Source organism: Manis javanica, chromosome 8 (genome assembly GCF_040802235.1).
Source record: "Manis javanica isolate MJ-LG chromosome 8, MJ_LKY, whole genome shotgun sequence".
In the NCBI taxonomy this organism is placed as follows: Eukaryota; Metazoa; Chordata; class Mammalia; order Pholidota; family Manidae; genus Manis; species Manis javanica.
In genome coordinates this window covers 13,153,116-13,171,350 of record NC_133163.1, presented here as the reverse complement: position 1 = coordinate 13,171,350, position 18,235 = coordinate 13,153,116, and the positions used below count along the sequence as shown (strand labels likewise).

At 42.9% G+C, this 18,235-nt stretch overlaps 1 protein-coding gene across 9 annotated transcripts in view; it reads right to left on the bottom strand.

The window, feature by feature from the left end:
• The window catches only part of TTC7B (tetratricopeptide repeat domain 7B), a 227,149-nt gene that overhangs the window by 132,477 nt on the left and 76,437 nt on the right, over positions 1 to 18,235 (bottom strand). For all 9 annotated transcript variants that reach the window (XM_073241981.1, XM_036991605.2, XM_073241983.1 and 6 more), the window contains one exon: positions 2,028 to 2,106. In XM_073241981.1, the coding sequence (XP_073098082.1) occupies positions 2,028 to 2,106 (79 nt within the window). The remainder of the gene's footprint in view (positions 1 to 2,027; positions 2,107 to 18,235) is intronic.

Below are 18,235 nucleotides of genomic sequence, written 5' to 3'. Positions count from 1 at the left end.
ATAGCATAAACCTTAGACAGTAATGAAAGATATTCTCTAATTCTGAAAAATAATGTAGAAATAAGCATCAGCTAGATAGCCACAGTGTATTCAATGCATCTGAGCCTTTTAATGGGAAGAAACCATTTAATTCCTTAATGAAATACATATATTTTTGAAAGTCAACAATATGAACAAATTCTCCATATTTAAACAATTTTCAAAGATCAGCTTTTTAAATGTGCTTTAAAAATAATTACAAGAACACCTGCCAATATAATCAGTTATTTTAACAGTCTTTCCAAATCTTAAAAGAAGCTGTTCAGAATGACAAGTTTTGTGGACTGTTGAGAGTAGGTCAGTTTGGGAGAAAAGATAATAGGCAATAATTTTTATTCTATTTTTTCAGGGTTTTCTTCCTTAAAGAAGTCTACAAATTGAAATGTTTTGTTTGAACGTCTTAAGGCACCCATATATCACATCAAAATAAAAATAAATATTGGAGACCAAGTAAGTTCTTGGTGGGGGTACGTGTGAAGCTGCTCACCTTGTCTTCCCACCCATAATCTGAGGAAAGCCTGTGGCCCCCCCATCCGGCCCCGTGAGCTGTATGTCCATATCTAGAACTCTAGCAACACCAAAATGAGGATACAGCCTCATTTCCCACAACAGGAGTCTCTCAGCCTTGCCCAACTGAACATCCCGTAGCACTTGAATGATTTACATAATGGATAGACAACAGTATGGATGACAAAAGACAAAAGAAATGGGACTCCCACATGGGGTTGTGGCATCAGTTGCGACATGTGGCATTGCTTAGCCTCTAGCAAGCACCAGGCCTTCACCCAGTCACCCACGGCTCGGGCTCTGCAGGGCAAGCTATGGAGATCTAACTAATGAACTCCCCAGTCAGGAAAATAAAAGGATTAAAAGGAAGAGAGAACTCAACAGGAGAGCCAAGCTGCTAATCACCCAGTTTATTTAATTAGCTGTTATTTCTTATCTAAGTTCTATAGCCAATAAAATTATTCAAACAACTAGGAGCTCCTCAGGCTCTGATCTGCTTTGCTCTATCTGGGTTTTAGTATGAAGCATTAGTATACAACTGACCCCTTCACTACACTGGCATCTGGGAGGGCCTACATTCTACGCCTTACAGAATGCATTTCTTAGGTTTTAAGAGACAGCACTACCCGTGAGCACCTGAAAAGATGATGAAGATCATTAGCTATCAAGGAATACAAATCAAAACCAAAACGACAAAATGCGTCATATGTACTAGAACGGCTATAACTAAAATGATAGACAGTAAGACGTACTGAGGATGTGGAGAAAGCAGAACCCTCGTAACTGCTGGTGGGAATGTAAAATGGTGCAGCTGCTTTGAAATATAGTCTGGCAATTCCTCCAAATGTTAAACACTGAGTTACCATATGATCCAGCAATTCCACTCCTGGGTATATATGCCCAAGAAAAATGAACACATTTGCCCACATAAAAACTTGCATAAGAAGGTTCACAGCAGCATCATTCATAACAGTCAAAATGTGGAAACAATCCAAATGTCTGTTGACTGACAATGGACGCATAAAATGCATTACATCTGTATGATGGAATACCATTTGGTAATAAAAAGGATAGACATACTCATACAGGTTATGACATGAATGGAGCTTAAGTGAAGGGAGCCAGTCACAAAAGACCACATCTTGTACAATTCCATTTATACGAAAGGTTCAAAATAGGCAAATTCATAGAGTCAAAAATAAACTAACAGTTGCCAGAGGATGAGGGGAAAGGGAAGAATGGGGCTTGACTACTAACAGGCTTGGGGTTTCTTTCTGGGGTAATGAAAATATTCTGAAATTAAATATTAGTGACAGTTGAATGATTCTGTGAGTGTACTAAAAATGACTGGCTTTAAGTGGGTGAACCGTATGTATGTAAATTATATCTCAATGAAGCTCATATATGTATGTGACAGGGAGAGAGTGAGAAAACACATGAAGTGCCCTGCGGGCTTCAATCCAATTATTAGTCACGCTTACCATTCGGAGGTTTTGAGTCGTTCTTGTTTCTACTGCTCTGAGGATCTCTCTAAATCTTCCAACTCCTCTTGTCAAGTTCCTGTGTGCACACAGAATTTGACAGGGTTTCCATCTGGCGTGTATTAATATTAAATATTTTATACACATATTTCAATGCATTTTGTCTACATAAAAGCTGTTGGCTAGAGTTTAAGCAAATAATTATTCTGCACATCTGTCCATCTTTGTCCAAGTCTGAGAAATCTGACCTAGGATTTGATGGTCTTTTGTGCTTCCACGATCAAATTTCCTCAAGGAAATTGAAATTTGAAAATCAGTTCTGAGGCCAAAAGAAAAGCACAATATCTTGCAAGAGTGTATCAGTGGCTCTGTAGCTTTCCTCCTCTATGGAGCAGTACTGAAATCTATGTTTTCCCTCAAAAGGTGGATGGCAAAATGGTACAGGAGTATGAACAAGGCATTGCATGTGATGTGGGTAAAGGCTTCTTGTAAACCGGCAATTTACATAGGCAGGACAAAGATAAAGGGTATGAAAACTGAGGGGCACCACGGAGCAACCACTCGGCATCTTTGAGAACGTAAATGACTTCCCACTAATCCATCTGGGCAACCCTCCTCCTCCCGCCCTGCCTGAGGAAATGAAGCCAATCGTCAAAGGCCCCTTTTGGAAGTGAAAGCGTGCTGGCTGGGCCCTGAAGCTGCGGGGCTGTGATCAGAACACGCCTCATCTCACTGCCCCGCCCTCACAGAGACATGCTTGATGGCACATTTCATTAAGGGACGAACAATTCTTTAGTAACCTCCTGGTCAATATATCCAGGCCCCCTGTTGTCCTCTCTGGAAGCTGTGCTCGGCCTGTTCAACTGGGGACACTTCCCAGCCAGTCCCTTTACATTGAGTGCTGTCACAACCTATGACATAACTCGGTGATATTTATAAACTGCTCATTAGAACACATCTCGTCTTTCCGAAAAGCCACAGAGCAGGTCAGCCGGTGCGAACCTGTCAGCCAGCCTCTGCAGCCCATGGCAGATGCTCTAGGTATTTGCTCTCCTCTTGGATGACATTTTAAATTGTGCAAAGATATTCAATCAAACTGAATGTGGGTTCTGTATGTTACAGGCACTCACAAGGGCTATTAATTTGTATCTTAAACCTACATGACATCCCAGGACTCCCATTCACAAGAACAGCCCCAGAACTTGAAGATAATAGTTTATTGGCAGAGGTACATAAACACTCCCATATCCCTCTCACCCACACATATCAGATGATATCAGATCAGAAGCTTTATGGTAGCATAAAAAGAGAAGCTTGTGCTCAAGCACTCCAAGCAGTGCTAAAGGAAAGCTAACAGAGATGTGAATAAAAATTAGGTAATGAGCCCTGGGACGTGCAATCTACTCTGCTTTCCCCTTCATTTGTTTTTACGGGATCCATGTTTGCAGGCAACAAAGTATATTTGCTTTGGACTGAAGCTTGATTCTCCTAAGTAACATGGGGGGAAGGAAATAACTACAACTAAAAAAGGGATGGGTATGAACACAGTCATCTAATTTTATTCCAGAATCACAGATTAACCTCCTACTATGTGCAAAAGCAATAGCATTTTGAACTGTATGAAATAAGGGTGGGACTGAGGCAATAAAATTGGAGACTCAGGTTTAAGGGGCTGTTTTCCCAGGAGGAAATTAGGCCTTGAAAAGGCAGTGGTAGCAAATCTAAATATTACAACCCAGGAAAGGCTACAAGATAGGAACTGTCATTCAAAATGTCTCCTGTGCCCTCCTTGCCCAATGAGATACTTATACAGCTACTGAAGCACAAAATTTTCTAGCTATAAATGAGCCAACACAAATCTAGTCCATTATGACGCAGAAGTGAAACAGCTTGCTCCGGTTCAAAGCTAGTAAGAAAGGCAGCTGGAAGCTTTCTGCCACATTCTGTCATCTTTCTGGGCAGAAGAGAGGTAAGTTCTGAAACTGAGGGCAGCTACAGAAGAAAGAACAGAATACAAATACGGAACTCAGGTCTATGTTTTATATCACTTATATGTAAACTACTTACTATATACGTACTACAAATTTTATGCATTCCAGTGACCACAGCTAAGGAGATACTCCTAGGAACTGGTTCAAATTGGAAAGAAATCATGTTGAACACAAGTAAAGTGATCCAGTGTCAGAGCGTAAGGCCTCGGCTGCCTTAAAAGAGAAAAGGAGGGCTGGGGAAATTCAACTGCCCCGACGGCGCAGGACGGAGGCCCTCTGGTGGAGGCCGGGGGGAAGTCTCTGCAATCGAAGCGAGGCAGCATGATGAGGCAAAACCAGCAACCGGGGCTTGTTCCTCACTAACTGGGTGCAAATGCAAGTTTTCCTCAAACCGCTTCTAGTTTACTTCTGGAGACAGCTTACGATTCAGAACCAAACCCTTCCTCAAACTGTGAAGAATCCTGCTTGTAAACAAAGGACCCACAGTGGCCACGGAACGTCTGGGGGCCCGGGACCTGCTCGTCAGACGGAGGTGGGCGGCCGGGCTGCAGATGAGCCTGGCTGCGGGAAGAAGGGTCTGCCAGTGAGAGCACACATTTTAAATACTGGATGAGGAAAAAAGGTCCCCAGATGCAAAAACATAATTCTCAGCGACTCCTATACCATTCATACTTTTTTTAGTCACATAATTTTACTCAACCAATCACTTCCACTGTTGCCATGACAGCAGAAAAAAATGTTAAGCTGGATGATAATCACAATAGAAAGGAACAAAAAAAGGAAATTAACTTATAAGGATTACATTCTAAATGCTATGAAACACTCCAATTTGAGGGAAATAAAAGCACATGAGTGCCTTCATGTCTCTAAACTATGAATTTATTCTTAAAATGTTGAGATCCATTTAAGTATCTAGAATGAACTGTTGCTTAAAAGCTCACTCCAAAGGAAGAGAAGGGAGCCAAGGAATTTCCCTGGTTTTGAGGGTTTCTACAGACCCTTCACATTAGGTCACTTATTCCATTTCAGCGCCCTGACTGAGAGAGTGCAGTGATGTCAGATTTCATCACAGTAAACCGGTCTCAAAATGGATGTTCTTGCCAGGCCATGACTGGCAGGCACTTTGCCAGCTGTCAGAACTCGGGGTTCACTCTTGCACCTTTCGGGCAAGCTTCCTGAGCGCTTCCCACCACGTGGAATGGTTCCCAGCAGCTAGGCTATCACTGAAGAGAAAGGGCCTGTAGTCAGTCCCTTGAGCACCAGCTGGCTGTTCAGTCCGACAAGCAGGCACAGACCCTGCTTCCACTTGCCAGCGTCACTGCCTGTCCCCAGCCCAGCAGGGGAGCTCAAGCCAGGGTCCCACAGCCTTGTTCCTGTTCAAACCCAGGCACCTGCTGCTCTGTTTTAGGCAGGAAAGCCCACCCACTTGCCACCAGGACCCAGGCTACATCTCCCTTGACCAACTTCTACTTTTTCTTCTCTTCTCCCTTTTCTGTCTGGTTTCATCCCTCATCCCTCTGAACCGCCTCCTTTCAGGTCTTGCGTGCTGGCCCTGAGGTCAGTGCAAAAGCATGACTTCCTGAGGACACCCAGGGAGGGCACTGACTTGCCCCCTTTCCCCCTTGGGACTTGCAGCAGCAGTTCTGAAAGCTGGTCTCTGAAATTTTACATTCTTACATACAAGCCTACAGCAGTGCCTCGTTTTGCCCTTCTGTCCTTCCACTCTGACCCCATTCACAGCTCTTTAATAGTACCTGTGCCTCTGTACTATCAACTCCCAAGGGGGACTGGGTCTGGGAAGGAAGCCAGGGCTCCAAAAGCAAAAGCAAAATGTAAAACCAAGGCTGGGAGACTTGAGAACCATCGCACCTCATGACGGGGTCTCCTTCAACAGCAAGTTCAGGACATTTCTTTGTTGTTGTAATTTCTCTTTTCATTTTGTGGGAATAGGCAGGGAAAAGCCAACTTTTCCTCTTAACTTATTCTAGCGAATTATCTTCTGACCTCCAAGTTTGGCCCAGGCCACCAATACACTTGAACTCAGTATCAACTGTCACTGTCATGCAAACTCAAAGTTCTGATGTGAATGAAATACTTTTTATACTGGATATCAAATTCCTGATTAAGGAAAAGGTACCCCTACTAGAGTATGTTCAGTATTTTTTCTCCTCTATGGTTAAGTTCATTTTTCTCCTTCTCTATGGTTATAGTTCAAGATCAATAAAACAAGTCAACACAATAGATCTCTCAGAGTTAAGAAATTGTTGGGCTTCCTCCATGTTCTTTCTTACCAACTAGCACTCTGACATCTTAGGTGGTGGGTCATTTCAGCCGTTCTTGAGCACTGTTATGTGAGCTTCCAGGCTCATTCCCAGGTTGTACCGGTGAGCGTGGGATGGGATCCCCACCTCAGGCAGCTGAGATGGCTTTGCATCTCCCGTAAGAACCTAAGTGCCTAAGAACCAAAATCTTTGTCACCGATGTATCCCAGACCCCTCAAACAGAACCTGGCACACAGAAAGCACTCAATATTTGTTGAATGACTGAAATTCAGAACTAGTATGAGCTGAATGAGTCAAAACCACAAGCAGATACATTTTCTCCATGTTTCTTGTCTCCTTTGTTCGTCCCGCATGTGGCCTGGCCAGCTGCACAGCAAAGCACTCTCTTAACAGATGGCGCCTTGTGTGCCCTCTGGGTGGTGTGGCATGGGAGTGGCAGCGAGCAGTGACAGGCCTGTACAGAGCAACATACCTAGGCATGCTTGGCCCTCTTTGTTCCCACCTCTCCTTGTCCCAACTGCTGCCCAGAGCCAACCAGGCACCCAGGGACACTTAGTAAGCTATGTACTCCCCAAAAAAGCAAAGAGTGAGCACAATCTTATATTCTGAAATCCCTTTCCCCATCTCCTTACTTAAAAGAGTCTTCTTGATTACAAAAAAGGACAACCAGAGCAGTTATTTCTTACATCATGAGATGCACCCCATCAGTATTCTGGACATTGTCAACTTAGAACCCTAGAAAAATAGAAATATACCACATGTCTCCAGGTCAGTTTCTCTTAGTTCTCAGCCTTGGGGATTGCTTCGCCTTCTTTTATATAACCCTTAGCATCATCTATTTGGAAAAAGTTTGGAATCAAAACAAACATCCAGATCTGGAAAGTGGGAGAAGAAAAAGACATCCTTCATAGTCCAAAAGGACGCTTCTGGCCAGCTGTCAGGGAGCTGTTTTTCCCAGAATGGATTCCAGCTTCTCCCTCTGTACGCACTCTTCGCCGCATATCCAGTAACATGCATTTGTGAAGACAGATGGCTTGCTGAAGTCAGGGGCAGGGATCAAACCCACAACCTTGGCCTCGTTAGCAGAGGACTCTCTCTGATCAACAGAGCGAGCCAGCTGCAGCCTAGTGATGGAGGGTGTGACAACCATCCAAGCGGGGATGTGAACATGCAGGCGCAGCTTCCGGAAGTCTCATATCAAAGGTAATGGGGGTTGCATTAGTCTTAACAGCATTTTTCAACTACCTCAGCAACTACAGCTGCCTTGGGACAAAAGCAGAGTAGATGGGTGTTTTGGCCAGCCGGCCAGGCAGCAGGCAGCATGCTGAGCAGGCGCTGTGTGCCGGGCAACATGTTAGGCGGCAGAGGTACATGTCAGACGGCACTAAGAGCCTCCTCGGAGTCGGGACAGGGACGCACAGACAGGTCCTTCCAGCACGGCATGCGAAGGCCCACAGACGGCCAGACAGCCTGCCACCAGAGCTCAGGCAAAGGCCCCTGAGGCTCCAAGGAATCGGAAATGCCCAGCTCACGTCCTTCCTCCTCTCCAGCCTTTGGGGGTGAGTCAGAGGGTACCAGTCCTCACTGAGAAAGCATGCTGAGCGCCTGCGGTGCGCCAGGGAAGAAGCAGGGCAATGCACTCCTGAGCCGGCCAACGAGCTCACTTCCCCACCAACTTTACTATAGCGATGCTCCTCAGCCCGAGCAGCCAAACAGCATCTACACAGAGCTGGGCTCCTCAACCCAATAACGCTTTCAGCGAGCAAACCAGGACTTACCTAACATACCAAGAGTGCTCTTGAAAGTATTTCCCGGGAAATCCGGTCACTTATCTACATTCTTAAACTCAGACTAAACAGAACACAGACTCTGGAGCCGGGCAGCACAGGCTCAAATCCAAGCTCCGCAACTCACAAGTTGCCGACCTTGGGCAAGTGCCTGTGCCTCAGTTTCCTCATCTGTAAAACGGTGCTAACAAACGTGCCCAGGTCACAGGTTGGTTGTAAGAATTAATGAGTTAATATACATACTAAGTCTCTTTAAGTGTTAAACATTATTACTACTTTTATCCTCAAAACTCTGCCATTGCTCAAAATACTTCTGGAATTCTGGACTCTACCTTCCAGTCAAGTTGAAGCACATGAAAGTCTATTTTACCTCTTTGGAATCATTTAATTTTGAAGAAAAAAAGGTATTCCCAGTATAATTCATTCATTCACTTTGCTATTTATTGAAAGCCTACCATGCCTACAAAGACAAAAGATAACTGATGTCAGGTGAGGAGACTAAACAGCTCCTCTCTCTGGGGCTCTGTGCTCACTTCCTAGGAAAAGATGGTGACATCTCCTGAGAGAAGCGTCCACGGGGAGGAGCACAGCGTCTCCCCCAAAGGCTACGGGGATGGGTCAGGGACAAATGCAACACTGAGGGAACAGAGGGCTTGAGGGTGCTGGCAAGGGAATTCTTGTTCTAGCTCAGGCAATACAGCTAACATTTGGAGATTGTTCCGAATCCATCACCATAGGCCAGGCCAAACTCAAAAATGTGGGCGGTCAAGCCACTAAAAGTGGTTTAGTGGCTCAGAATGGTTGTGTGGGTGGTCGAGCCACTACAGTTTGAGGAGAGTGTAATAGAAACGGACATGACAGACGTTCAGCACCACCATAGTTTCTTCCACTGAAGAAGGGGTTTGCTCCAGATCCGGCCGGAGCTGGAAGACACGCACAGTTAACATGAAGACAGAAGGCAGGGCTGGGGCTCCAAATGACCTGCTTCTTAAGAAGGGATACAAATTAATTACACAGAACATTGCTGTGCACCAGACTAACTCAATATTCATCTTAAAGTCAATAATAAAGTAGAAGACTGACAATCTAGGAGGTAGAAATGGTCTGCTAACAATATGACTTCAAACATTAGTCAATTCTTAGCAGCAAAGTCACATAGGCAGAAGGTCTTCTGACCACCTTGTTCATCCAGTCACCCAGGCTGAGGAGCAGGAGAGGGGCCGAGAGGACCCAAGGGGAGCAGAGTCCTTCCAAATGCACGGCGATGCCTGGGCTGGAAGTTAAGTCGGGAGAATTCTTATTTTTTTCCAAAAGCATTTCCAAAAGAACCTCTGGGGACAATATTTCGAAAGCTATGACAAGTGAGAAAAAATCCAAGACACTCAGTTAGAAAAAAAAAGACTTTTAAATGTACAGGGGTCACGGGTCTAAATGCCTTCAGGCCAAGCAGGAAAGGCCACGAGAGGCCAGGCAGTGGCAGTGATGGATAAAGCCAGGCTAGATACACACAATAAGGAAAGGAGGAGCTTTGCCATAAAACTAGTAAATAAAAGCCTCCAGTGTTTTTCTTTAGGAAATAAAACAGTGTTCCTCAGTCTGAGGCAGCATGGCGCCCTCTGGGACTGTCACACATTCTTGTGACTCACGTCCAATGACCTGCACAGGCTTGGAAGAGGCAGTTGGGGACAGAAAAGAAAGCAAAGGTTGAGAGTGATCATGAGAAGAAAAAGAAGGGAGAGTGGAATGTGAGACATCTGGAAACATGGCAAAGGGAAAACCTACCAGATACCAGGCCTACACTGAGAAAGGAGAACTTGGGCCACAGGCTTCACTTTGCCGTGCCTGCTTCCTCTTCCACTACATGGACTAATCCCCACTTCCGGTGCCCGAGAAAGTTGGCACCTGCAAGGCTCCTGGCCCTGTGCTCAGAATCATGTCAATCCTCCTATTCCCCAACTGTCCACTGCCTCCCACCACTCACCAGGTGGCCCTGCATTCCACACATAAACATTCATTGGGTAAGAGCCAAAAGCAGCCACGGGTGTGTTTGTGTATTTTGGTTCAGCAGAAAATTGTGCAAAATCAGAACGGGTTTCTATTATATACTATGTTAAAATTTTCTTCTAAAACCCACAGATATTATTTAGCACCTTCTGTAGTTTTATAAATGAGGAAACAAAGGCTCAAAGAAATGATGCAGCCTGCCCATGCCCATCACACAGGAGAGCTGGCGTGTGAATCCAGTCCTGACCTGATTCCAGAGCCCAGAGACGCTGAAGTCACACAGTGGTGTCCTACAGAAACCCACAAACAAACTGGAAATTGTGACTAACTCCCATGAATGACATGGAAACAAAAGCACCACAGAGGCAGAAGGGAAGCAAGAAAGATCGGGAGCAGCGAGGCCAGGTCAAGTCTCTACCTGGACACTCAGCCCTGAGAGGACGGTCTCCCCTAGGGCGGGTGGGTGACACGAGGACTGCAGGGCAATCTAAGCTTCACAGCAGAAACAGAACTACGGAGTCAGTTGGCATCCAAGAGATTAACATTGACAAAATGATGACAACAGGAAACAGGTCTGTCTGCAGGTTATTGGGACGAGCTTCGAAATTAAAATCTTCCATCATCTAGCACCTCATTTCTTTGGCTCTTCCCAGTCAAAATTCAAAGCCAGTCACTCAGATGGTGAGTATATCTTTGGACCATCCATAGGAAAAAAACTTTGGTAAGCACATTAGCAGGGCTAATGTGACCTGTGAGGAGAATATTTAATTCGCTTAGGGGAATAAGCGGTTTTCAAGCCCCTTGAAGCCATCCAGAAGAGCTGACATTTATTAATACACCACTGACAAGATAATGAAAACTGTTCCACTCTCTCATCAAGAAAGCCCGCTTCAGATTTTTGGCTCCTTCGGGACAAGCACTAGGACAGAATAAGATGCAGCTGTTCATGTACTGCTCCTGCGCTGTTGCGAGGCTTAGGTGAGGTCACAGTCATCACTCAGCAAGTGTTCACCATCAGCATCCTCTTCTGAGATGACACGAACTGATTCCATGCCATCCCCCAACACATTATTCCAGATGGTTCGCCCGCCAAGCTACTGAGGCAGGCAGGACTTTACTACCTTCAACTGGCAAAGAGGGAAAGTGAGTCCCAGAGAGTGAAAGGGAGAGGGCTGCTCAACAGTCCGTGAGCGATGGGCGGAGCCAGGGCTAGAATCCTGGCCTCATGATTCCCAGTTCAGGGATCCCTCCCTGGCCCCATGCGGGGGGGCACTGTTCTCTCCCACCTTTCATTGCTTCCCACCAATTCTTTTCTAAATTTTTATTGCATAATGTATAGACACCGAAAGCCATTTTAAAACAAATACATCACTTAGGGAATTATTATAAGACAAACGCCTTTGCATCTACCACACAAGGAACGATAAGACAACTGCCACTCACCCAATCCCAAAAGGCCCCTCCCTCCACCCAAAGTAACTGGTACCTGACCTTCATGGTAATCCCTTCATTCTGCTTCCTCCGGCTCAGCACTCAAGTACGCATCCCTGCGCTATAGTCTGGTCTTGCCCACTTTTTTTTCTTACTTGATGAATCTTAAAACATATCATCTCCTGGTTCCCTTCTTACTACTTTATTTTCCTTACAATTTATCTGTTAAAGAATCTGAACTGTTTGAACCTGAAGAGTTTCCTAATGGCTGGAAAACGACCCAGTCATGGTACAGTTCCACATATTACTCTGTTCTCGGTATTACTTGCAGTTGACAACTTGATACCAAGGCTTGACCAGTCCAGATGTGACTCCTTTGCAAGACTTTGCAGTGCTGTGCCCTTCTACCAGGAGGCACATTGGGTCTGGCTGTTGCTCTTTTTTCTGATGTCAGCAACCTTGGAAAGCTCAATGGTTGGATACATTAATTCACTGGGAATTACAAAATGGTGATATTCTAATTTTCTCACTGTCTTTTCATTTATTAGCTGGAATGACTTTATAGGGAGCTGTTTCCTTTCATTTAATATTTAGTTTTCCTGTTCATATAGTAAAGGTAGGAAAAATGTTTGATTCTTTTTTATGTTTACTTGTTAGATACTGAGTTGGAGTTCTAATTTAAACATATTTGATGAGTCTACTGCAATTTTTGTCCTTGTTAAAATTCAGATGGTCCCACATTTGGCCTGAATTCTTTTAACATGATCCTAGAAATCTTTGCTAGTTTCCTTGCTATCTGTTATGTAAAGATGTTCCAGACTTGTCTTACTTGTTTCCTATCCCAGAACTTGAATGAGGTTTCTTTTACTGGGAAATGATACTTCAAGATCACAATCTAGGCACTAAGGATGTTCACTGCTACTGGGTCAGTCACTGAGCCAGACCTCCCAAGCCTCTCCTTCTCCTTCTCTCTCTCTTTCTCTCTCTCTCTCTCTCTCTCTCTCTCACACATACACACACACACACACACATTCATGGGTATATATACACACATGCACACATAACACACAGACACACATGTGGATACCTTACGATTTCATTCTAATTCAATCATTCAGATTCAGGAGTAGAGTTTTTCCTTAATTTCTTCTATCTTAAATCTATTTTGCCTTTCTCCATACTAAGAATCTTGTTTCTCAAGGACACAGGGATAGTACAGTTAGAACATCTCCAAAGTATTCATTTGCTTTATTCTATGCTACACAAAAATGCTTCAGAATAGCAATACTAAAAATACCACCATCATTACGATTACTGAAAAGTTAAAAAAAACTTATTTTCTGAATATGCTATCAATTCTTTCATTTTTAAGTGTATGTTTGTACTATATTTGTTACAAGACATGAAAAGAAATAGGGAAGTGACCTAAGCTTATAAAAAAGGTCACTATAAACTCACTGTGAATGGACCCATGTGTTGTATTTAGCAGACAAATATTTAAAGAAGCTATTATAAGTACGACAAAAGAATTAACAGAACTATGTTTAAAGATTAAAATAAAAGGAGATGAAAATGCCTCAACAAACAGGGAATTTCAAAAGAGAAACAGAAACTGTGAAAATTCCAACTGGAGATTTTACACTTAGAAATGTGAATGGATTAAACATGCCAATCAAAAAGTAAAAATTTTTATACTGGATAAAAGAGCAAGATCCAACGATATGCTCTTATGCTGTCTTTGCGAGATATACAAGAGAGGTACTTTAATTCAAAGACACAAATAGGTTGAAAGTAAAAGGATTAAAAAAAATGTACCATGTAAACAGTAACCACAAGATAGCTGGAGAGGCTACATTAATATATGAGATAAGATAGACTTCAAGTAAAGAAATATTACTAGAGACAAACATGAAAAACCTACAGGTAAACATCTTATTTAATGGCGGAGGACTGAATGTTTTCTCCCTAAGGTCAGGCAGAAATAAGGTAAAAATTTCTGCTCTTACCACCTCTATTCAACATTGCATTGGAGTTCCTGACAGTGCAGTAAGGCAACAAATGGAAATAAAATACACACAGTTTGGAAAGGAGGATGCAAAACTGTTTTTATTCACAGATGACATGCCCCCATATGTAAAAATCCTAACATCTGTTTAAAAATTATAAGAACTAATCAAGAAGTTTAACAAGGTTGCAGGATACAACATCCATATATAAAAATCAACAGTATTTCTATATTATTCAAAGAATAATCTGAAAATGAAATTAAGAAAACAACAGTATAAAAATGAATAAAATTCTTAGGAACAAATTTAACAAAAAATTCACAACCTATACAATAAAACCTATAAAACACTTTTTATAGAAATTAAAGAAAATCTAAATAAAGGGAGAGACACTAGATTGAAAGATTCACTGTTAATATGGCAATTCTCCCTAAATTGATCTAGAGATTCACTGCAATCCTTATCAAAATCCTGGTAGGCTCATTGCAATCCATACCAAAATCCTGGAAGATTTTCTTTGGTAGAAACTGACAAGCTGATTCAAAAATTTATATGGAAGCTTCAAGGACTGAGAATAACCAAAATGATTTTGAAAAAGAATACACAGGACTTACATTATCTAATTTCAAAACTTGCTAAAAAGCTGCATATTCAAGACAGTGTGGTGTTGGCTTATGAATAAATATAAAAGTAAATGAAACAAAACAGAAAACTCCAGAAATAACTTTTATATTTATGTCCAACTATTTTTTTTTTACAAAAGTGTCAAGGCAATTTAATGGAGAAACCACTTTTCAACAAATGGTGTTTGGACAACTGGATATCAAATGCCAAAAAAAGCCCCAAAACTTTGACCCTTCCTTCACCACATATGCTAATATTAGCTCAAAATATATGAAAGACCTACATGTAAAAGCTAAAATTACAAAACTTCTGGAATAAAACATAGTAGAAAATCTTTGTGATCTTAGATTAGGCGAAAAGTTCTTAGCTGTTCTACAAAAAGGGTGATCCATAGAAATAAAAATTGATTAAATTGGACTTCATCAAAATGAACTTTCCTCTTTAAATGACATCATTTAAAAAATGAATACAGGCCACACGCTGGCAGAAAATATTTTCAAATTACATATCTAATAAAGGACTCCTATCCAGAGCACATAAAGAACTCCGAGAGCTTGACAAAAAGAAGACAACCCAACTGAAGAGAATGGAAAGAAGCTCGATTCTCATACCTTGCTGGTAGGAATGTAAAATGGTACAGCCACTTTAAAAACAGCCTGGTGGCTTCTTAAAAAGTTGAATATAAATTTATTATATGACCCATCAATTCCATCCCTATGACTTTATCCAAAGAAATGAAAACATAGGTCTACAGAAAGATTTGTACATGAATGTTCATTGCAGCATTATTCAAAATAGCCAAAAAGTTAAAACAATCCAAGTGTTCAGTGGGTGAATGGATCAACAAAATGTAGTATATGCATAGGATGGAAAAACTACTTAACAATAAAAAGGAATAAGCTACTGATAGATGCTAGCACGTGAGTGAACCTCAAAAACACTGTGCTAAGTGGAAGCAGCAAGACACAAAGGACAGCATAGTCTGTGATTCCATTTTTGTGAGATTTCTAAAAGGCAAATTTAGAGAGACACATGGATCATTGGTTGCCTGGGGTTGGGGTGGGAGTGGGGAATAACCACAAAAAGGCAGGAAGAACTTTTTAGAGTGGTGCCAATGTTCCAAAGCTCAATTGTGCCAATGGTTGCCCTGCTCTACAGATTTACTGAAAACAACTGAACTGTGTATTCACAACAGGTAAATTCTTGAGCTATAAATTATACCTGAATAAAGCTGCTAAAAAAACAGAGCAGCTAGCTTTATGATGGTGCCTCGCTCCCTCCTCCTCCCCCACTTTTCTCTGGACCTTTCCCTTCTTTTGTCGGGTGCCGCTTCTTGATCAATTTTCACTCTGCTCTCAGCAGTTTCTCCTTACTGCGGGGCCCAGCCGCAGTAAAGAGCCCCACTGGGTGGGTTTCAAATCTTCCAAGGAGCCAGACTGGCCCCTTAGACCTTACTTGGTAAAATCCTCTCATTTCAGCTGAGAATTCTCAACTCTCAGAGTATCCAGACAAGCTGCCCAGCGAGTCTTTGGCTATTTTAGGGCCCCTGCTCTCAGGCGCTTCAGATGCCCCACGGCTTTCTTCTGCTTTCTCCCACACTGATGCAGCCAGCCTGCTAGTCTGTAGCTGTTGGTAGTTTGTCCCCATCCGCGTGGACTCTGGGGCTCACGAGAATACCCTGTCATCTAGTTTTACTGTAAATGCTGTTCTGGGGTTTCTGGTCTGGTGCCTGGTTACTCAATCTTTTTAGGTGGATATATGAAGAGATGCAAAAACCCTGTGCTGCCACTGTTGTTATCATCTCCCAGATTGCTCAGCTGCCGATGCCGATGTCTACATCTCTCTCTGGGGAGCTGACAAGCCCTCATTCTGTGGATTGTACATATTTATTTATCAAACCCTGTATAGAACTTTAGAACTTCCTATGTGCCAGACACTGTCCCAAGCACACTAGAAGTACTAACTCACTGCCTCCCAGTGCTATGAAGTAGGTACTATTGTTACCCCCAGTTTACAAATGGGGAATTGAAACAGAGGGAGGTTAAGTAAGTTGGCAAGGTCACAGCACTGGTAAATGTAAGGGGGATGATTCAAAGCCAGGCAGTGGGATGGAGAGTCACAGCTCTTCACCCACTAGACGATGCTGCCTCCCTACTGCACAGAAAGTGTTTCTGGCCTAGTCACCTTCAGCCATGACTACCACCCCGTCCCACAGCCCTGCCAAGATGGAGAAGTCTGACCCCTCTCAGGTGGTAAATCTGACCCTGCCCTCAAAGACCAAGCTCAAATGCCAATTCCTCAAGACACTGGATGAACTCAGCTTCTTCCTGCTTCCTCCCTCCTCCCTTCTTTCTCCTTCTCCCCCTGCCCGTTCTTCCTTATGGAGCTTTTCACCAGGTGTTACAATTATTCACTGACATCCTTGTCTTCCCCATGAGCTCAGAGAACATTCTTTTGTTCATCTCATATCCCCGAGCTTACACAAGAACTGGCACCCAAGAGGCTCTCAATAAACATTCATGGAATTGGGCAGGCAATAGTTGTTGTTTTTTTTTTAAACTAGCTCAAAATGTACTTGAAAGCAATATAACTGCATCTTTTTAAAAAAAAATCTGTAATTCAGAGGTTTTACTAAGTCTGGCTAATGAGTTTTTCTGGGTATTCTTCATAAGAAACAGATTCTTCCTGGTATTTTAACTGCTTGTTTCCAACATGCAGAGATTGCTGCTTCTGATGCTAATTTGCCAGAGAGATTCAAAGGCAAACCAGCCACCATACCCATCAACCAAGCACCTGCCAGCAGGGAGAGGCCGCAGGAGGAAGAAAGAGCAGAAGAAAGTACAGCGTGTCTGTGCCAGACCTACAGAACTACTGCCAACGCCACTTGTGAACAAAAAGTAAAAATGCAAACCCAAAATAGAAAGGAAGGTGGAAAAACCAAATGTCAACTGAAAAAATAATTTGTTAATTATTAAAAATCTTGTAATGTAATGCAAGATTTTGCTGTGAGGACATACAATTATATTGTAGATTTCCTTATTGGTGTATAGATTTATCAGACATTGGCATACAAATATAAAGGCAGGTATTTATAAGAAAATTTATGGCCCAGCTCATTTTCAATAGAAGGTTCTAGTATTTCCTAAGATAAGTTGTAAATTCTCCAAATATGTCTCAGTCATTTTCTGGGCTTTAGCTCAATCTCTCCCCGAAACTCTTAAGAGTCAACTAAAAATACCTCTACAAAAAATAAAAAAGAATGGTGAGATTCTTAAACCTATGATTTATAAAGAAATAGGTAGGAAATATACTTTGAAAAGAGCTGGGGCCTCCACAGCCCACCCTGCCCTCATGTAAAATATTAATGCATTTGTCACCTAAATCAGGCAAGGGGAAAAGCAGGTTAATGAGCTTTGCTCTGGCCAAGAGCCAGGATAGGGATGCTGTGTGCTTTCCTCACGCGGTCCTTCCCATCCACCCAGCTTCCCCCGCAGATACATCTGGACCCACTGGCACTGCAGCCCAGACGTCACTAAATTACCAGGAGTCCCCCACAGTCTGACAGGCTCAGAAAGGGTGAAATGTGGCTTCCTTATTGACCAGACAGGATGTGAATTCCTCTTTCCCAACACTCATGTGTCATTTCGATGCTCTACCCTTGAGGCGCTGCCTACCAAGGCCATACTCAAACACTCGGGCATGATTCTGTGTCCAACTTCATCCTGAGAGGCTTCAACTTGAAGAGCTACATACTTGAAACAGCACAAATCTGGAAGGCTCTGGGAGCAAATGTTCTCAAGCAACTAAGCTACAGAAGATGTTAATTCTCTTTCCTGCCGTAGGAACTCTGGAATCCTATCCAGATGTGTACATGCTAGGCTAAGCAAGGAAGCCTACATGCACCAAAATTCTAACAAGCTAGGAGCTTCTCAGAAATGGGTCTGTCAGGCCCTGCTTGAGGAGTTTCTTATAATAAAGCCACCACTACTATAAATATCCTCCAATCTCAGAAACAGGCAAAAAGCAGAGGTCCCTATGATCCTTTCAGAGAACACATTATTTCCTACTGGGGTCAAGGACATT